The following is a 27,165-nucleotide window of genomic DNA, read 5'->3' on the forward strand; positions in this document are numbered from 1 at the left end:
CCGAATGCCCTTTTGGCACATGAATCCTCCCATTCTCAACCCAGCAGACATTTGTTAAGCTCTTCCTAAGTCCAGGGCACAATGCCCAGTGCTTGGGGCCCACAAAGATACGACGCTGCTGAGCTCTCCTGCCTCTCTCCTGATCCGGCTCCACTCCCCAAGCAGGCGGAGCAGCCAAGTCACTCCACTTCCCTGAGCTTCAGTTTTCCCACCTGTCAATTGTTTAGTTGCTCATTCTTGTCCAACTCTTCAGCCCTGTGGACTGTAGCCCACCAGGCTCCTTTTTGTCCATGGAATTCTCTAGGCAAGAATACTGGAGTGAGTAGCCTGCTCACTTCAGGTCAAACCTGCATCTCCCGCATCTCCTACATTGCAGGCATTCTTTATCCACTGTGCCATCAGGGAAGCACTTCCCCACCTGTACAATGGCCACAATAACAATTCCTGGGGCTGTTGCAAGGATGAAACATCCAATCTCCCTTGCGTAATGCCTGGGACACAGTAGAAACTCATTAAATGTGTATTTCTTTCCCTTATGAGGGGATGGCAACCTCTTGGAAACTTGAGACACATTCGGAGCTTAGACTCTTTAATGGAGATGACAAGAAATTAACACGGTAAATCAACTATACTTTAATTTAAAAAAAAAATGACAAAGGGCCGTCCCTAGGTTTTGTTGCTGAGTTCTGTGTCCCCTTGGAACGGCCACACTTATGCCGGGAGCTGACCAGCACACACACCACCCACCCCAGCCAGACCACAGACCCGCTAAGTTCTGAATTCTGTCTCCAACGGGAGCCCTGGGAGAACCCGAGGCCCGCCCCAGCACTGCCTCCTAGACACGGGCCCATGTGAGGGTGGGAGCCCGGGCAGTGGGACCCCGAGCCCTGGTCTCTGATCACCTCGCCTGGCGTGTTTCAGTTCTGCAGCCGCAACCTATGGGCACCCTGCGCTTCCCATCCCCCCTCCACAGAGACCGGGGTCTCATTTGGGCTGTCTTGAGTCAGACACCCTTGACCCGCCGCTGTTTCTGTCAGCTGCCTCCACATAGCCACCACCAGTGCTTCCTATGAGATGTTCAGAGGGCCCGGGAAGCCTCAGCCCGTGTTGGCTGCTCACTGGAGCAGTTACGAGAGTCAGCCAGGAGCCAGTCCTGGACTGCATCTAGTTTAGCCCCCAGGCAGCCCACGAGGCAGCTCCTGTCATCGGCCCCGCTGTGTGCGGGGTGTCCAGGCCGCGTGTCCAGGTCTCGCAGCTGGCCTGCGAGGGAGGGCGGGCTGCAAACAGGACTGTGAGGCCCGGCGGCCTCTGTCCTCTCCACCGCCCAACACAGCCGATGCTGTGCTGTTTTCAGAAGCCTGTAAGAGTTGGTTTCCAAAGGCCACTGCCCAAAGCAAGTGCAAGCCTAGGGGCTTCGCCTTTGTGCTCCAAGCTGTGTCTGGGCTTCGCTCTTCACTGAAGACAAGCTGGGCTGAATGTTTTATGAAAAACCCAGGCCTGCTTTTGCTCTTGTCCTCAGTAATCACAGAGCAGACAAGCTGCAAATACCAACATTCCACAAGCAGAACCAGCTGCTGCCAGTATTAATTTCCCTTTCTTGCTTCCCCTGGAAAAAGAAAAAAGCCTCGGAACTTTATTTTTACGAAAGCACCTGACTTAAGATCCAGAGCAGGCCATGTCCCATCTCCATTTGCACAGATCACAGCAGATGGTGGCTAGGACTGTTGCAGATGGTTGGAGGCATTGCAGAAAAGCAAGGAAGGTTAATGCTCACACCATCCCCAGTCGGTTCTGGGGTGGTCCTCTTCTGGACAAGCTTGGAGCCTGCTTTTTACTTCAGAGGAAGGGGGTGTAGCAGCCCTCCCCCACCCCCTCAGCTGGGGAGGGTTCCTCCTCTGAGCACGGAGAACCTTGGCAAAGTGCAGTTCCCATTATGTCCACGAGGTGGCGCAGAACACCCCATCCAGGAGGAAAAGGCACTTGGGTCTGTTTCAGAAAGGAATCGAGCAGATTCCTGGAAGCCCGAGAAGGGAAAGCCTGACTGTTTCAGCCTCTATTTTTCTGCCTTCCATAAATATATCTGAATTTAAACAGAATGTAGAAATTTGGAATCTTTACTATTCGGTCAGATGTCTTATCAGATCAGCTTGCTCTTTAGAAATAGGAGCCACCAACCCCCAGGTCCTGCAGGACAGGGACTTTCTCCAGTTCTTGAAAGGCCTCGATGTGCCTTGTTAGAACAAATGATGTGTCGTCTTCATCTCATATGGATCTAATCAGGAACCAGGAGAACGCTTCCCACGCGGCTGAGGCAGCAGCCAGCCTAGTTTGGCTCAGGTCAGCCTTCTCCACAACTCTGCTTCCCCTCCACTCATCAACCCCAGAAAACCGCTGGCAGAGAAATGCAGTCCAGGGGAACTGTTCACAGTTTCCACAGCTCTCTATTCAGCCAAAGATGCTCAGGCACCAAATATTCTCTCCACACACGGAGCCACACATGTCTTTAGATCCCAGCTTGTCCTCCTAGCAGGGGAGAAATGGTTTACCAGAACTCTATTTCAGCCATTTGGCAAACAAATAATCCTGGGAGCAAGCCCGAGGAGGTGGGAGGTGTCACATTTTCCCCTGGTCACCGGGCACTTCCCAGCACAGCGAGGGAGCAGCCCCTCAGGACGACGCGGGGGTTCCCAGTACTGGTCTTGACAAGTACCCGTCTGGGGCCCAGAGGATGGATCATGTCACAGAGATGCCAGGGACCAGGGCTTCAGCATAGTTTTCACTTGGCTGAGTGAACTGCTTTTTAAAATCTTTATTGAATTTGTTACAATACTGCTTCTGTTTTATGTTTTGGTTTTTTTGACCACGAGGCATGTGGACTCTTAGCTCCCTGACCACGAATTGAACCCACACTCCCTACATTACAAAGTGAAGTCTTATCACTGGACCTCTGGGGAAGTCCTGCCTGAATGAACTGTAGAATGTTTGAGGCAGTCCATGTGATGATTTTAAAGTATAATGGCACTGGTCTAAGAACTTCCAAAGTGAAAGTGAAAGTCACTCAGTCATGTTCAATTCTTTGTGGCCCCATGGACTATACAGTCCATAGAAGTCTCCAGGCCAAAATACTGGAGTAGATAGCCTTTCCCTTCTCCAGGGAATCTTCCCAACTCAGGGATCGAGCCCAGGTCTCCCACATTGCAGGCAGCTGAGTCACACAGGAAGCCCAAAAATACTGGAATGGGTAGCCTGTCCCTTCTCCAGGGAATCTTCCCGACCCAGGAATTGAACTGGGCTCTCCTGCATTGCAGGCGGATTCTTTACCAACTGAGCTACTGGGGAAGCCCCAAGAACTTCCAGTATTCCTATAAGAGGACTGGATTAAGGTACTTGGTAATTTGCGTATTTCACAGCAGTGCTTCTAAGGGACTTGAGTCTCTCTTTTAAATGACTGGGAAGTACTTGTTTTCACCTGTTTACTCCTCAGCATCTCAGAAGAGTCACACTTTGGTCGCCATTATCTTGTCCCTGGGCCCCTGTGCAGCCTCCTAACTGGTGTCTATATATCTATCTCTTCTTTTTCTCTTTCTGCTCCAGTTTCCCCAAAACAGCCTGAGTGATCTTTCTAAACACAAATATGATTGCGCACTCCCTGATTTAACATATTTCCTATGGCCTTAGTTGTTGTTCAGTCACTAAGTCATGTCCGACTCTCTGCCACCCCATGGACTGCAGCACGCCAGGCTTCCCTGTCCTTCACTATCTCCTGGAGTTTGCTCAGACTCATGTCTACTGAGTGGACGATGCCGTCTATCACTGGCCTTAGGGAGAACAGCAAAACTGAGCAGGAACCTGCAGCGCCCTCCCAGGTACAAAAGTCCCTCCCTGTCCCCTATTTCCTTTCTGTGGAAAAAGACTTTAGTCTCCTAGACTTTCCCTGGGCTCCAAAGACTCAAGCAGTTACTAATTAGGGAAGTAGGGGGCTGAAGAAACAAAGGGAAAATAAGCAAGCAAAGGAACGAGAGCTTAAAAATAATAATCCAGTGTGTGTGGGGAATGGAATCCTTGTTTCTCCACAAAGGACGTACATAACAATCTGACATATAGCTTTGAGTTGTTCCCTCCACCCTCATCCCGTGGAGGATGGTGACTCTATGCTGACCACAGGCATGCAGATCCCAGACCGATTAAAACCAGAAGACTGATGATTAAGATTCCTGAAATATCACACTGTTACCTCACTTCCACCAATCAGAAGAAGGTCCACCAGCTGTAACTCTTACCCCCAAAACTGCCTTTAAAAATTGTCCCCCGAAAGCCATTGGAGAGTTTGGGTCTTTTGAACACAAGTTACCCATCCTCCTCGCTTGGCACTTGGCAAATGCATGCTGCATTTTCTCTCACTACAACCTGATGTTAGTAGATAGGCTCTTCTGCATGGTGGGGCGAGCAGACCCAAATTCGGTTTGTAGCAACATTATCATTTTTGTCACGAACATCGTAACCTACCAGACGTACATGATGTGGCCCTGCTTTGAGGCAGGAGGTAGACGCCCACCCCCCATCACCCTCAGGGCAGATACTCCAAGATGAAAATAGCAGGACAATCAGAAGAGGCTAAGCCCCGCCCAAATTGAAGAAAAAAGACCACATTATTTCTCATTCCAGCAGTGAGAAGACCTCCCTGACTACATATGTGTAGGAAGACTCCTTGGAGGTGAAAAGGGGAGTGATGCTAAGTGATTCTAACACCCAAAGGCTTCTTTGGTAGAATCCACCTTGGCTAAGAGATGCAAGTACACATATGCGGGGATCCTGAGATACACCAAATATGAACTCTGAACCAGGCAAATCAACGGAAACCGAGAAGAAATGCCCCATACAATTAATTCAAGTTACCACGAGGGAGTGACTCTCTTTGCGTCTATCCAGTGTCTATCCATAGGTACAGTACTCTTTTTTCCTTTTCATAAGTGCTTCATTTGTTTCACTACTTTCCTTCTTTGTGGGAATTTTCTGCAAAGCTGAAGGGCCAGGTTCTTGTCACTGACCACAAGTCTAGTGGCTAGGATTTGGTGTTCTCATAGCTGCAAGCTGACTGGATCTCTGGCCAGGAACCAAAGCCCCACTTCAAGCTGCTGCAGGCTGAGGCCACTAGAGATCGGCTCCATGCGGACCTTCTGCCCTGCAAACTCAGCTTCTCCCATTCTCACGCCACACCCACCTCCACAGTCACACACAGAGAGCAAGACTCAGAACCAGAGGCCCACGGGTGAATTAGTTCCCTTTTTTTGCTTGAGTTTATTCATCTGTAAAATGGAGAATGTAACAATACCTGATTTGGAGGGTTCCTGGGAGGATTTAAGAAGTTAATGAAGCATATGAAGCCTGACTCAGGCAAATGCTCAATAAAGGTTAGTGATAATTAGTTACCAAGTTACCTCCTGGACATTTTTCTGATCTTAGCCTAAATGTCAGTTCCTCAGGACACTCTGACGATTCCCCAGACGTGGTCAGGTCCTCCTACACCTGCACGCCCAGCATCATGGGCTTCTTTCTTCACAGCATGCTTTGTAATTATATATGCTTGATTTCTTTGCATACTTAAAAAAAAAAAATCTGATCAGCGTCAGTATCCCTTTTAAGACAGTAAGTTCCATTCGGGCGCAGGGGTTGGCCCAGCACAGAGCAGGTTGAATGATTATGATTAAGTAGTTTAGCCAGCTCTTTTTCAGATCAGACAGATGTGTCTGCCCTTCCTGTGGAGGAATCCATATGTCAAGGGGAGTCAAGCTCCAGCTCCCAACCCTCCTCTATCTAATTTGTTCAACAAGCTGGGTGGGGCTTGTAACGCAGAATGAGCTGCTTGTTGAGAGAACACGTTTGAGTGCAGCTCCCTTTCAATCTGGTGACCTTGGGAGAGACTTTTAGTTCCTGGGACCTAAATGCATTTCCTGTATTTGTAAAATAAGAGATTTGATCAGTGGTTGAAACCAACAGGGTTTAATTTTTTTTAAGCTGTGAGTATCTTCTGCATGCTGGAGATCTCCTGGCATCGCAAGCCATGAAGTGGGTGGGCCAAGAAGTACTCTGTGACCGGGCAGTCAGGCCAGCCGCTGCCAAAAGCACTCTGCAACCAGAGAGGAGAGCCACCCATTCCTCAGTCACCTCTGCACCCAACGCCGACACGCCGGCTGTCACATCTCCCCCGGAGACTCGAGGGGCCACCAACAGTCTCCATATCTGGGCCGTGTCCATCTGTGTGGTACATGCTTTGAGTTACTGCCCACATTCTTGCTCTGAGACATTCAGTGACCACCTGGAGGTCTAAAGAGCTGATGCATCTCTGAGTGGCACCGAGTGGGCACACACCCCGTGAAGCCCGAGCCAGACTGTGTGCCTGGACCCGGTCCCGGCCGGCTGGGGCAATTACAGGAGCTCGGCAGGGGGGGAAGGGGCTCATTCGCCCGCTCACTCACTCAGCAAACATCTCCAGGCTCCAACAAGCCTGGTGAGCTGCACTGCACTGCGGGGCCAGGCTCGAGGGCTTGGCTTCACCTCGTGAGGCAAAGGCCGCTCAGTGGGATACAGTGGGGACGGAGGGACACCCCTCCTGTCCCTCTTCTCTTCACAGAAGATTAAGTCATGGCCGAGTATCCGTCCAGATACCAGCATTCTTTTTTAAAAAAATTTTATTGGATTATAGTTGCTTCCCTGATAGCTCAGCTGGTAAAGGATCCGCCTGCAATGCAGGAGACCCCAGTTTGATCCCTGGGTTGGGAAGATCCCGGGAGAAGGGCAAGGCTCCCCACCCCAGGATTCTGGCCTGGAGAGTCCACGGGCGGTACGTCCACGGGGCTGCCGAGAGCCGGAGAGGACCGAGCGACTCTCACTCTCGTAGCTGCTACGCAATGCTGCGTTGGTCCCTGCCGTGCGGCAAAGTGCATCGGCCACACGCACACATGGCTCCCCCCATTCTGGATTTCCTTTTCATTTCAGTCACCACAGAGCACTGAGGAGCATTCCTGTGACAGGCAGGTTCTCACCAGTTATCTGTTTTACCCATAACAGAGTGTGACTGTCAACCCCAACCTCCCAGTTTTTCCCACCCCCTCCCCCCTGCTTGGGGTCCATGTGTTTGTTCTTAATGTCTATGTTTCTATTTCTGCTTTGCAAAGAGGTTTATCTGTGCTATTCAGATACCAGAATTCTTTTTTTTTTTTTTTTACACTATAGAACAGTGTTGTATATGAAAATTAAAAACAAAATCCTAACAACACAGCTGTCCTCTGGTTCTATCACTGTGGCCTGTTAAAACACAGAGTCCAGACCCAGCAATCCCACCACTGGGCATATGCCCTGAGAAAACCACAATTCTAAAAGACACATGTGCCCCAATCTTCATTGCAACTCTGTATACGATAGCCAGGACATGGAAGCAACCAAGAAGTCCATCGACAGACGAACAGACAGAGAAGCTGTGGTACATTTATACAATGCAATATTACTCAGCTATAAAAACGAATGAATTTGAGTCAGTTGTAGTGAGGTGGATGAACCTAGAGTCTCTTATACAAAGTAAAGTAAGTAAAAAAAACAAGCACCATATATTAACACATATATATGGAATCTAGAAGATTGTACTCATCTCACTTCCCTGGTGGCTCAGATGGTAAAGTGTCTGACTACCATGCTAGGGGCCTGGGTTCGATTCCTGGGTCAGGAAGATCTCCTGGAGAAGGAAATGGCAACCCACTCCAGTACTCTTGCCTGGAAAATTCCCATGGACAGAGGAGCCTGGTGGGCTACAGTGCATGGGGTCGCAAACAGTAGGGCACAACTGAGCGACTTCACTTCACTTCACATGCTAGCAACGTAATGCTCAAAATTCTCCAAGCTCAATGTTCAAAATTCTCCAGTGTTGGTTTAAAACTCAACATTCAGAAAACTAAGATCATGGCATTCAGTCCCATCACTTCATGGCAAATAGATGGGCAAACAATGGAAATAGTGACAGACTATTTTTTTGGGTTTCAAAATCACTGCAGATGGTGACTGCAGCCATGAAACTAAAAGACACTTGTTCCTTGGATGAAAAGCTATGACCAACCTAGACAGAATATTAAAAAGCACAGACATTACTTTGCCAAAAAATGTCCATCTAGTCAAAGCTACGTTTTTTCCGGTAGTCATGTATGGATGTGAGAGTTGGACCATACTGAAAACTGAGCACGGAAGAATTGATGCTTTTGAACTGTGGTGTTGGAGAAGACTCTTGAGAGTCTCTTAGACTGCAAGGAGATCCAACCAGTCCATCCTAAAGGAGACCAGTCCTGGGTGTTCATTGGAAGGACTGATGCTGAAGGGTTCATGTAGGATCTTAGTCCCCCAAACAGGGACTGAACCTGGGACCCCTGCAGAGTCCCAACCACTGGGCTACAAGGGAATTCCGAAGAAATGTTACTTTTAAAGGAGCCACATCTGTTGGCATTCACTCAACAGTCCTGGGCGCCTGTCTTCCTTGAATCAGCTAGAGACCTGGTGGTGGGTCTGCAATGGGTGGACATCTATGGACATAATGTGACTTTTCATTTTGATTTTAACTTGGTTTAATGACTATTTCGCCTTACGTCTGTAACTGTATAATGGGGTTTCCTAACCGTCTAAAAGCTTTTAATTTACAAATAGCTGTCCGAGCTCCTATGAGTGCCGCGGCCTCCTCCAACTATTACTTGGAGCCCCTGGATCAGAGACCCTCAATACGAGGGTTAGGAGAATAGTTGCCTCAACAACTTAGGGACTATGCCCCTAAGCAGCAGGAAGTAGTTATGGAACGAAAACTATGCCCCTTTCCCTTGGCAACATAATTCTCCTAAAAGAAAAGGGGGGAATGAGAGTCATTTCCTAGGCAGGTTGATAAGAAGTCTAGGGGTCCCCAAGGAGAGAGAGGTCTGGGATATTCAAGGAGGAAGAAAGGACAAACTTTTTTACTTTTTCCCCTCTACATTCCTTAGGATTATATAACAATAATGTAGCCTGCCTGAGCAGTCTCTGGATTAAACCCTCTGGCTGATTCTGTTATCTTAAAACCTAAATTATGGGAGTAGGTCTGGTCTTTACAAGGATGTATCCTGCCTGAGGACAATCTTTGGATTTAACCTTCTGGCCAACTCTGTTATCTTAAAATGTAAATTATGGGAGTAGGTCTGGTGAGGTCTTTACAACCTCCAGACATTCTTTGGATTCACTGGAGAGTATATATCTCCACTGCTAATACTAGCAAAGGGGGTACTCTTTTGCCCCCTTCTGATGCCTATGTCAGAAGCTTTCTCTATCTCCTTTATACTTTAATAAAACTTTATTACACACACACACACACACACAACTGTTCAAATAAAGAAATCTTGCTCTTAAAATTGTGTGTGTGTGTGGGGGTGGGGTCGGAGCTGTGCCACGTGGCATGTAGGATCTTAGTCCAGCAACCAGGGACTGAACCTGGGACCCCTGCGGAGTCCCAGCCACTGGACTACAAGGGAATTCCGAAGAAATGTTACTTTTAAAGGAGCCACATCTGTTGGCATTCACTCAACAGTCCTGGGCACCTGTCTTCCTTGAATCAGCTAGAGACCTGGTGGTGGGTCTGCAATGGGTGTTCCCAGGCTAAGGAGGAGAAGTGGCGCTTGCTGGGCTGGGAGGGGTGGCGGGTTCACCAGATTGAGGTTTCCGTGAGGCTGCGGCAGCTTGCTGAAGAATAAGGTGAGAGCGCCTTACGGGGAGGAGGGAGGAGGGCTGTGGGGATGAGCAATTCAGGATGATGACTAGGTCTCATCAGCCTGCGACTCCAGAAGTGAAGCTGCTGAAAAAGAGGTGACAGTCACAAGTTGATAGGATCAAGAAACTCTGAACAGAAGGGACTGTAGACTTAAGACTTGTAACTCTTTAACTCTGCAGATGGAGAAACGCAGGCCTACACTCACCAAAGCCACCGCTAACCAGACAGACTTGCATGATCCGAACCACAGTTAAAATAGTGGGAGGCAAACAGAGCGACAGCATCTTAGGAGCCTGTCTGCTGTCAAGGGTCACACGGAGGGGAGTCCTCTGTCACACCCGCCACATCTTTCAATCTGAACGCACTTCACTTTTTTTTCTCCAAAGGCAACTGCACAGACCAGCTTATAACTCTAGGTTTAATTTCTTTAGAGAAGACATCTGCATTCTAGCCCTCACCCTTGTAGCCCTGACATTTTGCAAACCTGGTCAGGAAAGTTCTCTCGTCCTCATCCTGACATAAGAATGGTGAGGCAATACCAGGGTGGTCTGGTCTGTATGTACATGGTGGCTGTCATCCAAAGAACCTGCAGAGGTGTTCAGTATTCAGAGGGAAACTGTTCATGTACTGTTTGGGCCATTTTGGCCTCATTTAAAGCTGAGTTTTTAAAAATATGGACAAGACAAACCTCTTTAGTAAGTGGTTACAGCATTTAAAAGAAATAAACAACAGAACATAAAATAGCAGGTACAATCTAGACGCTTTTTGAAATTGTTTCAGGTGAGTGTGTATGTGCGTGTGTTGGGTCTTGTGTGTGCTGAAATGGTTCTCAGGAGATTTAAAATCACAAATGATGCATTGTTGTTGTTGTTTAGTGGCTAAGTCATGTCTGACTCCTTGTGACCCCATGGGCTGTAGCCTGCCAGGCTCCTCTAGCCATGGGATTCTCCAGGCAAGAATACTGGAGTGGGCTGCATTTCATTCTCCAGGAAATGATGCATTATTTTAACCCTAATTTGATTAATCAAGCATATTTAACTTTATGTTAATTCTTTTGTCTTTTTCTTGGCTTGTTGGACCTTAGTTCCTGGACCAGGAATTGAACCCAGGCCCTTAGTAGTGAAAGTGCAGCGTTCTAACCACTGGATCGCTAGGGAATTCCCAACTTGGCTGGAACCAAAGTGATGGAACAAAACAACAGGCTGCAGAATTGTGGGAGGCAGGGAATGGCCACTCAGCCTCTTCAGGCCCAGCAGGGCTGACGGACTGAGGCCGTGTACCAAGGCAGCGGATGGCGGCTGGGCCTCCAGAGGGTCTAAGGCATGTCAGAGGGAGCATGGCAATGCCTTCAACATCTGAGAGGTGGCGTCGGATTCCTTTAATTCTTCTTGCCCATTTTGGCCATAGTTCATTGAAAACCCAGTTATTAAAAATATAGGCTAGCTATAATATGAAGAAATTAATTAAGTGGATGGTAACTGGCACTTAAAAAGTGAGAAAGTAGATGTTTTCCCTGGAGTTCCAGTGGTTAAGAGCTCACCTGCCAGTGCAGGGGACACGGGTTCAACCCCTGGTGCAGGGAGAGCCCACACGCCCCAAGGCAACTAAACCTCATGTTCACACAGCTGAACCCACACAGCCTAGCGCCTGTGCGTCACAGGAGAAGCCAGCGCGGTGAGAAGCCTCAGCGCTGCACCTAGAGGGCGGCCCTGCTCGCCGCCACTCAGGAAAGCCTCTCGCAGCAGTGAAGACCCAGCACAGCCAACGAGTTAAAAAAAAGTGACACAGAACAGAAAACATCAGGGTGCACCCCAAGTGCTTTGGGAAATATTTCATGCAGAGTGTGTGTGTGTGTGTGTGTGTGTGTGCATGCCTTGGGTCCTCGTGAACAACACCCTTCTTACTATGGATCACAGTCAAATGGCTTTGAAGCCACAGCTCTACCAGATGCAGGGGTGGGGTGCACATACCTAGTTCTTACTATGCGTCCTGAGCCACTGATGCTGCCTCAGAGGGAAGCTAACAAAAGACCCAGGAGGGTGTCTTATTCCGGAGCTGGGAAATGACCGAAGTGAGAACCTAGGGCTCCAGGCCCTGTTCCGAGGCACTTCACCACCACCCACTCACACACACATGACGCCACAGCAATGCTTTATAACTGACCCTCATCCTACCCGTGAGGGAGGTCAGGCCAGCAGGAGCCCACCCCTTGTTAGCAGTCCAGACCACCCACACCAGAGTCTTAGCCTCCACCCAGTGTTGCCAATGACCTGCTCCACTGGGGGTTTTCTTGGTGTTGGCATCCTCAGTCTAGCCAACCCCCCCGTCTCCAATTACTTAAGTGGCTCTCAGATGCTTGATGGCACAGTCACCTGCACTAGGAAGCTGGCATCTCTGTCGGCATCCTCACCATCTTAATCCCACTCATACTTTTGTCTGCAACTTGCCTGCAGCCATTCCCACCCAGTGTGGTAAATCAACTGTATTTCAATACAGAAATTTTTAAAAAGTCCCTTTGAGTAAGGTTTACACATTATTACTCAGTGTGTATCACTTATATACATTATTACATGTATTCATACATATTATACTTATATCAGCATATATTATCTAACCCTCCTGGGACCATTACCTGTGTAAAGAAATGTGTTGGTATGTCCTCCCACCACCACGTCCACACCCTTCACTTTCTGAGCAATGAGTTTATCCACTTCAAAACCAGAGTGTCCCAGTGCAATAATTTTGTTCACATTTAGAGTTTTTAACTTATCTACTTCAGGTTGCAATGCAGCAATTTCATCTTCGAATACTAAATTCGGTCCTAAGGAAGAAAATAAAATAGACACTTATGAACAATAGTTTCTTTTTTTTATCATATTGCTTAAGCATATGATATATGCTTATATGCATATGATATATATATACATATAAGCATATCAAGTAAAAACACCTTACTGCCTAAAGTTCTTAAGTTATTAAGACCAAAATTTATTTATAAATTCAGTGTAATATCTCTGCAAAGCCAATAAAGATTCACATCAATATTCTCAGTCACATTCCCTTAATGGTGTATTGGGCTTCCCTGGTGACTCAGATGATGAATCCACCTGCAATGCAAGAGATCTGGGTTCAGCCCCTGGATTGGGACGATCCCTTGGAGAAGGAAATGGCAGCCCACTCCAGTATTCTTGCCTGGGAAATCCCAGGGACAGAGGAGCCTGGCGGGCTACAGTCTATGGGGTCACGAAGCGTCAGACAGGACTGAGAGTCTAAGACAGGCACACAAGGCTGCCTGTTGGCTTAAGGCTGCAGATATGTTGCTCGAGTTCAACCTCACACTCTGAGCAGGGTTCAGATTTATAATCTCTCAATTTCTTTAATCTGTTTGTATTTTTATTCAGACTTCCATTAGGTCAACACAAAGCATTCCTGAGCACATAAACATGTTGGACTGTATACATGCCAAGTCATTACGCTATATACCTTAGTGCTGGATGTCAATCATATCTCAACAAAACTTAAAAACTCGAAGCTCTTGTCAGCGACTAGTCCTTGAATTGACGCCATTGACAACACTGTCTTGTCCACTGGATAAGGTCAGTGTTAGAGCATCGTTGAGCACTGATTAGATTGGGTTCTCATCCGAGGATTGCATCCCTCCCAGGAGGCTCACCCCCTCCACAGCGGGAGCTGAAGCTTGTGCTGGTGCGGCTGGCGAGTGCGGGTGTGACGGCAGAGTCACTGTGGGCTGCAGGCTCGCGCTGCCCGGGGTGGGGGGCCCGCCAGGCTCGCCCTTGGCAGCGTCCCGCAGTCAAACCGCAGAGTGGCTGGAGGGCTCACAGCTCTGACTGGCACAGACAGGACTTGTAGGCTGCCTTGAAGTCACAGCCAGTCAGCTGTGACTCCGGACCTTCCAGAGGACCCAGATTCCCTTATGCTGGAACCAACCCTCAAACAAAAATGCCAAAAGATGAATCAGTCTCCTAACAACTTTTCAAAACCCAGGAGTCTGTCATCTCCAGTTTGAAAAGTATTCATCTCAGGAGCTATGAGACAGTTAAACACATCACTTCTGATGCCGTGGTGTTTGGGGGGTCTCTGCGTGTTCCAGGATGGAACTCTGGAGTCCCTCGCATCAGTTAAGCTGATTTGTGCCAAAGAGCATGGAAAATAAGCAGCAAGGTTGATGGTAAAGTTGGGGGTACCCCAGACCAACAGCCTGAAAACAACTGGTTCACAGATGTGGATGGGATCTGCAGTGCTGCCAGTAGCTCACAGGGCAACATTTAAAAATCAAGAGTTAGAACAGCTTGGCCATCACTGTCTGCCATGAGGCCATCAAGAATAATCTGATTATTCTTTTCAGTCACCCCAAGAAGCTCAAGGTTCCCAGGTCACTCTCAGTGCTGTGTCAACACTGTCACTGATCTCCCCTTAAAACAACGAGGTACACCCTACCCATGCCACACTTCTGCTTAATTTCTCTCTGTGGCATTTACCACCTTCTGGTGCACCAAACATTTTCCTCATCTATTTCTTTTCTCACTAAATGGGAAGCTCCAGTGAGCAGGGCTTTTTGGGGTCTGTATCTCTGATGCCAAGAACACAGAGGTAGGCACCCAGAGGGAATGAATGAATGAATAACTGAATGGATGTTTGCTGAGACTTATGGTAACATCCTCTGCTTTAGTGTGGTGGGCAGGAAATAACAAAAAGTCGAGAGAAAGACCTCTGAGGACAAAGAAATGTACTCTCCTAACACATCAGAAACCTCACATGATTGGCCATGCCACACAGAAGGCCTGGATTTATTTCAGGATAATATGAAGGGAAAAGTGCAAGTGTTAGTCATTCAGTCATGTCTGACTCTTTGTGACCCCGTGGCCTTTAGCCCATCAGGCTCTTCTGTCCACGGGGTTCTCCAGGCAAGAGTACTGGAGTGGGTTCCCAAGCCCTCCTCCAGGAATCTTCCCAGCCCAGGGACTGAACCTGCATCTCCTGCATTGCAGGTGGATTCTTTACCGTCTGAGCCACCAGAGAGTGAGAGGAATTTCATTATCCAAACAAAATAAATGAAATGTGCTAGAAAAACAAATTATGCCTGTGGGCACCCAGGCTACCAGGACTGAGGGATTGAGGCTGGATATTTGGGGCCAGAGATCTACAGGAGGAGCCAGGCTGCCGAGTCTGTGGTCTTGGGAGAATCAAGTGTCCCTGAGACACCGCAGCACTCCCACCCAGCTCCTGCACTGGACCCTACACGATGCAGCCCCTCTCTCCTGGGAGATGCTGCAAACAGTGTGGTCCTTTCAGCTCTCCTATCTTTCGTAACCTGGTAAGGCGCCATCAGAGTCGCAGCAAGGCTGGTCTGTGTTCTGGAGCCCCCTTGTCTCTCCACCATACCCCTCTTCTTCTATCTTTTTATTGGTGACTATTTTTAAAAACAAATTTTAAAGTTTTTATTGAATTTGTTACAATATTGCATCTGCTTAGTGCTGTGCTTAATCGCCTAGTTGTGTCCAACTCTTTGTGACCCCATGGACTGTAGCCCGCCAGGCTCCTCTGTCCATGGGATTTTCCAGGCAAGAATACTGGACTGGGTTGCCATTTCCTTCTCCAGGGGATCTTCCTGACGCAGGGATTGAACCCAGGCCTCCCACATTGCAGGTAGATTCTTCTGTCTGAGCCACCAGGGAAGTGTCTCTTTTACATTTTGGTGTTTTGGCCACGAGGCACATGGGATGTTAGCTCCTCAATCAGGGATGGAAACCATACCTCCTGCATGGGAGAGTGAGCCACTGGACCATTACTGAAGTCTCTTTATTGCTGACTAATGTTTTTCTCCAAATCATGCTGAGCTCCTCAGCCCAACAATCCAGTCCCCACCCCACTTTCCAGCTTTCTCTACTTAGAATCCACGTTGCAGGAAGCTGAACGCCTGCGCTTTGGGACCGTGGCCCCGTCCCCACCTGCTCTCGTGTGTTCACGCCACAGCTTTCACTGGGAAGCCCCGTGCGCTGGCCCCAAGCAGGTCCCTGCCCTTGGCAGCGTGCGTCCCAGCAGATGACTCTGACCTCACTTCTGGAATGCCGCTCGTCCCAGGACTCTTCACTCGCCCTAGAGGGGGCCAAGGAGGGTCTTCATCGTGTCTGCCTGACCCCCGAGTTGGCCATCCTGCCCTTCACTCACCAGGCCCTCTTCCCTGCCTCCCTGACTTTGTTTATGACATTTAGTGCGATTCTACCTTTAATGAACTCAAATCCCGCTGGGTGGAATAGACATGTCCACATCTTCAGTCAGAAGTCCTGAGCTGGCGCCTCTGTTAGGTCCCAGATATTCTCTGCGAGGAGACCAGCTCTGTCCTCAGGCTGCTCCCACGGAGGCCCAGAGTGAGGACGAATGTGATCAGGGGAGGCACTTTCGGGGGGCGCTGGGGACGCACAGCAGGCGCGTCCCACCCGAGGGCGACCTGCGGCAACAGGACCCCAGCCTCACCGCGCCGGTGACTGGCCCACTGTAGTCGCCACCCTCGCCTCTGGGCAGGAGAGCCCCAGGCGGCCCAGACGGAAGCGAGCCCCGAACCTGCGCAGGGCTGATCACCCCCTGTAGGCTGCAGGGCGGAAGGGCGGAGCCGCGCGGGGCGGCGGGGAGACGCCTGGGCAGCTGGCGGTGTTCCAAAGACGCGTTCGACTTCAGCGCACCGCGGACACGCGCACAGGCGAGTGGGGGGAGCCGCCTGGGGCGCCTGCGAGCCCCGGGCCCCGCAGGCGAGAGCCGCCCAGCGCGGCTCGCAGGACCCCCTCCTGCCGCCCGCTGTTTCCTGCAACCGCGCTAACACGTGACATTTCTAACTGCCTTTTCCTTTATCGGTTTGTTCTTGACAAAAACCCTTGTTTCCTTTTTTCTTCAAATACGGAAAGAAAATTGACTTGGATAATTTAGAAAAATCTTCCCAGGGGACACACCGGTAAAGAATTTGCCAGCCAATGCAGGAGCCGCAGAGGGATGTGGGTTTGGTCCCTGGGTGGGGAAGGTCCCCTGGAGGAGGAAACGGCAACCCACTCCAGTATTCCTGCCGAGAGAATGCCACGGACAGAGGAGGCTGGCGGACTGCAGCCACCGGGTCTGCAAAGAGTCTGACATGACTGACGGACTCACTTGCAATGTAGGAAACACACCTGTTTGTTTTCACTGCAAACCATTCCTGTAAAAGTGGCTCAAAAATGTTTTCTGAATGGTCTTAGGGTTTTACAGATATATGTGTGTGTATATGTGGATATTCATATATATCTGTTGCATGACACACACACACACAAGACCATTCAATAATATATATATATACATTTCCCAGGGAGCCAGATACAACAAAGCCATTAAAACAAGAGATAATGAAAAAGGGAGCTAACTAGACATGTAATAGTCATACCAGAGAAAAGGAAGATGAGGGAAAACCCTGGCTCTGGGCTCCCTGGGTCCACAGAAAAAAGGTGTGAGTTACATGACTCTCACTTTCTAATAAATGACTCCTTCTGGCATCAGCACTGGATATAAATGGCCTTCTCAACCAAATTCTGGATGTGCTGAATTAAGCAATTGAACAGGAGAGCAAGTGTCTTTAAGAAGTTACTGAGGGCAACTGGAAACCACTAGGTTGGTTTTTCAATGTCATCCACATGGGTCCAACACCACACATTGATCCTACTTTAACCAACCATCCAGAAAAATAATGCCACACTCTGATTTAGAGCCATCTATTTTCAAGCAATGAGTGCTGTAAAAGAAGAAAATACCTGGATTTGAGAGGAAAGGGGTTTCCTTTGAAGTATATCCAACAATTCCCACAACTTCCTCACCAACAGGAAGAATTTTATACGGTAAATAAAGTCCTGAAATCTTAGACGCTAGAGGCCCCTTGGCCCTAATGTTTGCACTCAGAATTGGAAATTTGGCCTCTTTGAGTAGCGGATTAATCAGGCCTTCCACACCATTATCAAATTCGTGATTTCCCAGTGCCTGGTGGAAAGGGAAAAGAGAAAAAGAATTAGGTACTCTGAAATTGCAAGGAAAAACATACTTCAATGAATATTACCTTGAGGAATTCCCTGCTGGTTCACTGGTTAGGACTCCATGCTTTCACTGTGGAGGACATGGGTTCAATTCCTGGTCAGGGAACTAAGATCCCACAAAGAATATGGCACAGAAAAAAAAAAAAAAAGACCTTATCACAGGGTTCTGAAAACTGGCGAAGCTCTAGGAAGCTGACTATATGACTGATGTCCTTCTCAGGCTCAGAGATTTTACTCTGGGGCCCTGGGGTCAGGCCCAGGGACAATCAGACCACCAAGCAGATTTCAGAACCCCAGGCCCCGCATCACCTGCTGAGGTGACGTCAGTGGGCATGGAACGCACCTGCAGACAGGTCAGAGTCCTCCAACTCCAGGTCTGGGGCAGGTTGAGAGTCTGCATTTACCAGGCTCTGTCCAGCCCTTTCACAGGGTTTTCTCTCATAAGCCCACATCTCAATCCACCAAACCAATCATTTCACTCCTATATGCCGGGGACAACAGGACTTTAGCAAAAGGAGCTGGGGTCATGTGATGAACAGACCCCCGAGGCGTCCCCTCCCCAACGCAGCTCCCATCTCCTGGGTCATGACACCCTCATGCTCCCATAACTGTTTCTTCCCTAGGACTCTGTGGTCCTCTCTTCTCCTGGGAAGGCGAGGGTCCCAAGGCAAGGAGGAGGCTGCACTCTGACAGCGCAGCACTGGTTTCTGCTTCCCGCCAGCTGTGGGTCGCCGTAGGTTTCACTGTCAGCAGCTTCACATCCAAGGAAGAGTAGGGTGAAACCACCGCAGGCCTCTGGGCTCTGGATGGGCTCCGAGCCAGGGCTCTGGGAGGAGCTGGCACATTTTAACACAAGCCGCCCTATCCCAACTTACTCCCTAGCTTCCTTTCCTCACTGCTTGGGAGACGGCTGCTGAGCCAGAGCTATCACCCTGATTCCTGGTATCTTTCCCCAGGGTGATGCTGACAAAAGAGGACAGGTTGGCCACCTCCCCCAAAGCCTTCCACTCCTTCTCTATGGGTCTCCTGGAAACAGCCCACCTGCTGCAGACACCCACCCATGGGCTCTGGCTGCCAAGGCTGATTCTTTATCTTAGTACTTAACTCAGTGAGTCTCAAACTTTCTATACACCACACCTGATTTTGCTTCACTTTGAGGGTCATCTGGGAACAGGCCTGGAAGGGCTGACTGGTGACCCCTCCATCTAAATGAACACCTTCACCCCCGTGTCGTCTGACTGTCCCCATCCTCCTCCTTCCTACCCGTTCCACTCTGCAGCAGCTTGTCCTGCACATCCGTGGGGTCCTCCCCACAAGGAGAGCCCCTGAGCCGCTGGGACCTTCACCTCTAACCTTCACCCCGCTCCGTGCTAGAGCCCCTCACCTGCCTGGCAGGTGACCCTCGCCAGTACCCACGCTCAGAGGGCCGTGTGCATCATGTCCTCATCTGCACGTGTTTCCACAAAGAACGCAGCAGTGTCTTCATGTTCCCATGTGCCTGTCTCCCTGATCAAACTCAGAATTTCTGAACTTGCCTTTTATCCCATCTCTGAATATCTGCTCATTTTTACTTCTTCCTCTTACCTAAGTGCTTCCCTCTTAAAGGCTCTCCCAGTCTTGCGTAATTGTCTTTTTCTCTTCTATTCTTAGAATATCACGGTTTCTTTCTATGGTGAAATAAGTCTGCCTTATGAGGTTACAATAACTCATAATAATCTTGCGTAACTGTATAGATTTTTCTTTTTAATGAATGTTTCCATAGCTCTTCATGAAAGACTGTCAATGCGTCAGCCGCCTTGCACTTTATCATTATATTGCTAGCACTCAGCAACAGCTGAACTTTCAGTTTTCCCTTATTTTGTCTTACTTGGTGTCTCCTCCTTGGACTTGAGTGCAAAGCCCTGAGAGTGATGACCTTGGCTGCCTGTCCAGCTCTCTGCCTGGCGGGGAGAGAGTGTGCTTGGAGGTGTGCAAGGGTGCCACCCACACTTTCAACACCCAACTGAACATCTGCAACTCCAACTTGACTCCTGACTCTGCATCTCTGCATCTGGCTGCCATGTGGACATTGCCCCCCAGAGTCTCACAGGCACCCCAAGCTTACTGGGCTCAAGCTCCTGCCTCTCGGATCCCCGTCTTGGTCCAAGATGCTGCCATCTCCCCAGTCAGCTGCAGCCAGAAACCCTGGAGCAGCTAAATCCCTCCCACTCGCTCACTCCCTCTCCTCACCTCCCACCAGCATCTCCCCCTTTATGTAAAAGTTCCAGCTCAGCCTACCCCCCTGCTTCCACCTGCATGTGGTCCTGGCGCCCCCACCCCCACCCCTGCCCCCCAGCTGGGTCCTCAGATGCTACCACTGCGATCTCTAAACCTGCACCTTGCTCTCTAAAATGCAAATCTGAACTTGTTGGTCCTGACCTTAAGGGCCCTGAGAGGCTCTACCTAAACTTCCTCTGTGATAAAGTTCAATGTCCTGAGCTCTTTAAGGTCTGGTCTTACCCTCTCCTTAAGCTTCCCTCAGACACCCACCTCCAGGCAGCAGGCAGGCCCGGCTCTATCATTCATGAGCAGTGACCTGAATACATTTCTAAACTGAAGCTTCCTCTGGAAGAGGAATGAATGAATAAAACAAAAGTTGTAATGACAGCGAGTCAGTATTTACTAAGTACACGCCACACACCAGCATCATGCAAGGTGATTTTCTGTAGCAAACCTGGTTTTGTGCTGTGATGTTGGTATTATTACTATCCTTGTGTTACAGAGGGGAAAAACTGAGATCTAGACACATTAAATGACTGGTTCAAGGTCACAAAATTAGTAAGGAGTGGAGGTGGGACCAGAGTCACTTCTGTTTGACTTCAACTTTCTTAACCTCTGTGCTTGGCTGTAACGGACTTTGCATAAGAGAGTAAGGACTCAAAATAAAATCCTGACTGCTCATAGTTTTCCATGTTTTCACTTATCTTTGTCCCTCTGTATATGATACATGGACTTCCCTGGTGGCTTAGTGGTAAGGAATCTGCCTGCAATGCAGCAGACACAGGAGACATGGATTTCAATCCTGGGTTGGGAAGATCCCCTGGATGAGAACATGGCAACCCACTCCAGTACTCTTGTCTGGAGAATCCCATGGACAGAGAATCCTGACGAGCTACAGCGCATGGGACTGCAAAGAGATGGACCCGACTGAAGCGACTGAGCATGCATGCATGTGCATGTGATACATAAATGATGACTGACTGATAGACATAGACAAGGCTCCCTCGGTGGCCCAGTGGTTAAGAATCTGCCTTGCAATACAAGGGACACTGGTTCAATCCCTGGTCCTGGAAGATCCACATGCCATGTGGCAACAAATGCTATGCATCACAACTAGCGAGCCAGAGCTCTAGAACCTGCGCTCCTCAACAGGAAAAGCCCTCAGTGAGAAGCCCTCACACAACAAAAAGTAGCCCCTGGTCACTGCAACTAGGGAAAGCCCACAGACAGCAATGAAGATCCTCCACAGCCAAAAATAATAATAAAAAAGACATATACACAGATAGGAAGATAGAACATTCCTTTCCCATGCCAGGCCTTTACTGCCTTATTCAACTAATTATTTTATTTTATTTTATTTTCCATTTATTTTTATTAGTCAACTAATTATTTTAGCTCCTGAAGGCCAATGGACCTTCTGGAAGAAAGGCCCTGAACCCTCCCAGTCCTCCCTGAGTTAGCAGTCCTTGCTTTGCTCGATGGGCCCCTCAGGCAGCCCCGGCAGACCCTGCACCTGCTGACTGAGTCCCTTACCACGCAGCAGAGTTTTGGGAAGAGAGCAGGGATGCAGCATCAAGTGAATAAATAAGTGAACAGAAAAATCTCCATCAGTTTCTTTCTTCTACACACAGCTAATTCTTCCTACAAATAACAAAGCAGAACAATCCCTGTGTAAATGTGTATCTTTAGAAACTTGGTGCTTCCACTTTCTGACGGTGAATTTCCCTGCTCCCTCCCGTTCCCCTGCACCTATCAGCTTCACCATTTATCTGCTCTGCAGGGGAAGGATCCTGCAGCTCACCTGACGACACCTGCTCCCACCACCCTGCCGGCACACAGGAAACTTGTGAAATACACTGCTTCTTCATTCGTTCCTATTGCTTTTATTAATAATGTGAAAATACCTCAGGAAGAGTCTGCCTACGAGTAGAACTTAGAGCAATAAAGATACAACATAACAGAGCCTAGGGTCTTTCCTTCTTCCTTTATATCTTACAGAACCTTTGTAGGGCAACCATGTTGTTGCTGTTGAATCTCTAAGTCATGTCTGACTCTTTTGCGACCCATGGACTGTAGCCCTTCAGGCTCCTCTATCCATGGCATTTCCCAGGCAAGAATGCTGGAATGGGCTGCCATTTCCTTCTCCAGGGGATCTTCCAACCCAGAGATTGAACACACGTCTCCTGTGTCGGCAGGCAGATTCCTTATTGCTGAGCCACCAGGGAAGCCTCAGTACAAGAATTTAGAAATTGACATAGCAGTATCATTATGTCCTCTTGGGTCCTCTCTGAAGACCCTGTCCACCTTCTTGTATTTGTACTTGTTGATTTTTTGCTGCCCTGACCAGCTAACGTGTACCAGCTTATGTTGTACCATATGCTTACGTGTACCAACTAACCCTGATATGAGCCACACTCTTACGTGCTAAGATTATGTAAGATTACATAATTATCACTCTAAGGATTATTACATAATTATCACGTAAGGATTACGTGCTTATCACTCTAATCCTCACATAAGCAAGTGATTTTCCTGACCCTAAAGGACATTCTCACATTCTCTCTCGCTTTTCTGCTTTCCAAACATTTCATTTCCAATACTGGAAACGAAACTCATTTTCATTCATTTGTTCATTTGAGAGCCCTATTCATCCACTGGTTCTAGCCCTGTCATCACCTTGAATATTTTTAATACAAACACTAAATTTCACCAAATGCACTTTTCTGTAATTAAAGAGAGTTGAACCTCACAAAATGACCTTTTTCAGTATCTCCAACACTGGGATCATAGGAACACAATGAGAGCGTCTGGTCTAACCCCATTTAAGTATCATCATCACCTCCTTGGAGAATCCTGGGGTTCTCACTATTAAAAGCAAAACAAAACTTGATGATCATATAGGAAAGAGACTTTTCACGTTCTCCATCTAGCTAAGCCCAGTGTTTTTGATCACCTAAATACCTGGAATATTGCCTTCCTTTTATTCTTCTTCTTTATTTTTAAATTTCAAAACTTTTTTGGCTGTGCTGTGAGACTTGTGGGATCTTGGTTCCCGAACTAGGGACTGAACCCAGGCCCTGGTGGTGAAAGTGCAAAGTCCTAACCCTTGACCGCGAGGGAATTCCCTTGCTTGCGTTTTAAAGCTAAAAGCAAACTGAAATGTAAGGACAAGGGAGATTTGCTTCTTCTCCGACTCAAAATTCTGCTGTTGTTAAATAAATTCTGCAGAACACAGTCAGATGCTTTTAACCCCAACTGCAGGCATTTGTTAATATTTACATTTGCAACCCAGGTGGTGCTAGTGGTAAAGAACCTGTCTGCCAAAGCATGAGGCATAAGAAATGCAGGTTTAATCCCTGGGTCAGGAAGATACCCGGGAGGAGGGCATGGGAACCCACTCCAGTATTGCCTGAGAATCCCATGGACAGAGGAGCCTGGCAGGCTACAGTCCATAGGGTGGTACAGAGTCAGATATGACTGAAGGGACTTAGCATGTACATTTGCTGTGTATAGTTTGTGAAAGGCTTTTCAGGTCATATGAATCAGCAATGGAAGAATGGGTCCATTTGGAGTTTCTTGTTTTGATTAAAAACACTCTGTAGTGAGGAGTGAGGGAAAGCTTGTGCCACCATCACTGGTTTATAACTCTCATTAATTCTGAATACAGGACAATGTCTAACTTCCTCTGGATAAGCAATTCCTGACATATACCCATTTTAAGGTGCTCATATGGTGACTGCATCTCTATTCATTTATTTATTCCAATTGCACTGAATGCTAATGAGAATTTAACAACCAACTCAGTTCAGTTGCTCAGTTGTGTCTGACTCTTTGCGACCCCATGGACCGCAGCAGGCCAGGTCTCCCTAACGACCACCAACTCCTGCAGCTGACACAAACTCATGTCCATTGAGTCAGTGAAGCCATCCAACCATCTTGTCCTCTGTTGTCTCCTTCTCCTCCTGCCTTCAATCCTTCCCAGCATCAGGGTCGTTTCTAATGAGTCAGTTCTCCGCATCAGGTGGCCAAACTATTGGAGCTTCAGCTTCAACATCAGTCCTTCCAATGAACACCCAGGACTTATCTCCTTTAGGATGGACTGGTTGGATCTCCTTGCAGTCCAAGGGACTCTCAAGAGTCTTCTCCAACACCACAGTTCAAAAGCATCAATTCTTTGGCGCTCAGTTTTCTTTATTGCCCAACTCTCACATCCATACATGACCACTGGAAAAACCATAGCCTTGACTAGACAGAACTTGTTGGCAAAGTAATGTCTCTGCTTTTTAATATGCTATCTAGGTTGGTCATAACTTTCCTTCCAAGGAGTGTCTTTTAATTTCATGGCTTCAGTCACCATCTGCAGTGATTTTGGAGCCCCCAAAAATAAAGTCTGACACTGTTTCCACTGTTTCCCCATCTATTTGCCATGAAGTGATAGGACCAGATGCCATGATCTTAGTTTTCTGAATGTTGGGCTTTAAGTCAACTTTTTCACTCTCCTCTTTCACTTTCATCAAGAGGCTCTTTAGTTCTTCTTCACTTTCTGCCATAAGGGTGGTGTCATCTGCATATCTGAGGTTATTGATATTTCTCCCAGCAATTTTGATTCCAGCTTGTGCTTCATCCAGCCCAGTGTTTCTTAGGATGTACTCTGCATATAAGTTAAATAAGCAGGGTGACAATATACAGCCTTGACGTACTCCTTTTCCTATTTGGAACCAGTCTGTTGGTCCATGTCAGTTCTAACTGTAGCTTCTTGACCTGCCTACAGATTTCTCAGGACGCAGGTCAGGTGGTCTGGTATTCCCATCTTTCAGAATTTTCCACAGTTTATTGTGATCCACACAGTCAAAGGCTTGGGCATAGTCAATAAAGCAGAAATAGATGTTTTTCTGGAATTTTCTTGCTTTTTTGATGATCCAGCTGATGTTGGCAATTTGATCTGTGGTTCCTCTGCCTTTTCTAAATCCAGCTTGAACATCTGGAAGTTCATGGTTCACGTATTGCTGAAGCCTGGCTTGGAGAATTTTGAGCATTACTTTACTAACATGTGAGATGAGTACAATTGTGTGGTACTTTGAGCATTCCTTGGCATTGGCTTTCTTTGGGATTGGAATGAAAACTGACCTTTTCCAGGCCTGTGGCCACTGCTGAGTTTTCCAAATTTGCTGGCATATTGAGTGCAGCACTTCCACAGCATCATCTTTCAGGGCTTGAAATAACTCAACTGGAATTCCATCACCTCCACTAGCTTTGTTTGTAGTGATACTTCCTAAGGCCCACTTGACTTCACATTCCAGGATGTCTGGCTCTAGGTGAGTGATCACACCATCATGATTATCTGGGTTGTGAAGATCTTTTTTGTACAGTTCTTCTGTGTATTCTTGCCACCTCTTCTTAATATCTTCTGCTTTTGTTAGGTCCATAACATTGCTGTCCTTTATTGAGGCCATCTTTGCATGAAATGTTCTCTTGGTATCTCTAATTTTCTTGAAGAGATCTTTAATCTTTCCCATTCTATTGTTTTCCTGTATTTCTTTGCACTGATCCCTGAGGAAGGCTTTCTTATCTCTCCTTGCTATTCTTTGGAACGCTGCGTTTCAATGGGTACATCTTTTCTCCTTTGCTTTTAGCTTCTCTTCTTTTCACAGCTGTTTGTAAGGCCTCCTCAGACAGCCATTTTGCTTTTTTGCATTTTTTTTCCATGGGGATGGTCTTGATCCCTGTCTCCTGTACAGTGTCACGAACCTTCGTCCATAGTTCACCAGGCACTCTGTCTATCAGATCTAGTCCCTTAAATCTATTTCTCACTTCCACTGTATAATCATAAGGGATTTGATTTAGGTCATACCTGAATGGCCTATTGGCTTTCCCTACTTTCTTCAATTTAAGTCTGAACTTGGTAATAAGGAGTTCATGATCTGAGCCACAACCAGCTCCCGGTCTTGTTTTTGCTGACTGTATAGAGCTTCTCCATCTTTGGTTGCAAAGAATATAATCAGTCTGATTTCGATTTTGGCCATCTGGTGATGTCCATGTGTAGAGTCTTCTCTTGTGTTGTTGGAAGAGGGTGTTTGCTATGACCAGTGCGTCATCTTGGCAAAACTGTATTAGCCTTTACCCTGCTTCATTCTGTACTCCAAGGCCATATTTGCCTGTTACTCCAGGTGTTTTTTTACTTCTGGGAGCCATGAGGAGATACTCCACGTCCAAGGTAAGAGAAGCCAGTAGGCGCTGAGAGAGGGCATCAGAGGGCAGACAGACTGAAACCACAAACACAGAAAACTAGCCAATCTGATCACATGGACCACAGCCTTGTCTAATTCAATGAAACTAAGCCACGCCATGTAGGGCCACCCAAGATGGACGTTTCATGGTGGAAAGTTCTGACAAAATATGGTCCACTGGAGAAGGAAATGGCAAACCACTTCAGTATTCCTGCCTTGAGAACCCTATGAACAGTATGAAAAGGCAGAAAGACAGGACACTGAAAGATGAACTCCCCAGGTCGGTAGGTGCCCAATATGCTACAGGAAATCAGTGGAGAAATAACTCCAGAAAGAATGATGGGATGGAGCCAAAGCAAAAACAATACCCAGTTGTGGATGTGACTGGTGATAGAAGCAAGGTCCGATGTTATAAAGAGCAATATTGCATAGGAACCTGGAATGTTGTTAGGTCCATGAATCAAGGCAAATTGGAAGTGGTCAAACAGGAGATGGCGAGAGTGAACATCGACATTTTAGGAATCAGTGAACCAAAATGGACTGGAATGGGTGAATTTAACTCAGATGACCATTATATCTACTACTGGGGGCAGGAATCCCTTAGAAGAAATGGAGTAGCCATCATGGTCAACAAGAGTCCAAAATGCAGTACTTGGATGTAATCTCAAAAACGACAGAATGATCTCTGTTCATTTCCAAGGCAAGCCATTCAATATCACAATAATCCAAGACTACGCCCCGACCAATAATGCTGAAGAAGCTGCAGCTGAACGGTTTTATGATGACCTACAAGACCTTTTAGAACTAACACCCAAAAAAGATGTTCTTTTCATTATAGGGGACC

General features: G+C 47.7%; 1 protein-coding gene across 2 annotated transcripts in view; it reads right to left on the bottom strand.

Moving 5' to 3' along the window:
* Positions 1-27,165, bottom strand: part of NT5E (5'-nucleotidase ecto) — a 58,565-nt gene that overhangs the window by 12,016 nt on the left and 19,384 nt on the right. For both annotated transcript variants that reach the window (XM_065911460.1, XM_065911459.1), the window contains exons 2-3: positions 17,560-17,782; positions 12,402-12,590 (exon numbers count right to left, since the gene is read on the bottom strand). In XM_065911460.1, the coding sequence (XP_065767532.1) occupies positions 12,402-12,590; positions 17,560-17,782 (412 nt within the window). The remainder of the gene's footprint in view (positions 1-12,401; positions 12,591-17,559; positions 17,783-27,165) is intronic.

The sequence above is a fragment of the Muntiacus reevesi genome, chromosome 19 (genome assembly GCF_963930625.1).
Source record: "Muntiacus reevesi chromosome 19, mMunRee1.1, whole genome shotgun sequence".
NCBI classification, from domain to species: domain Eukaryota; kingdom Metazoa; phylum Chordata; class Mammalia; order Artiodactyla; family Cervidae; genus Muntiacus; species Muntiacus reevesi.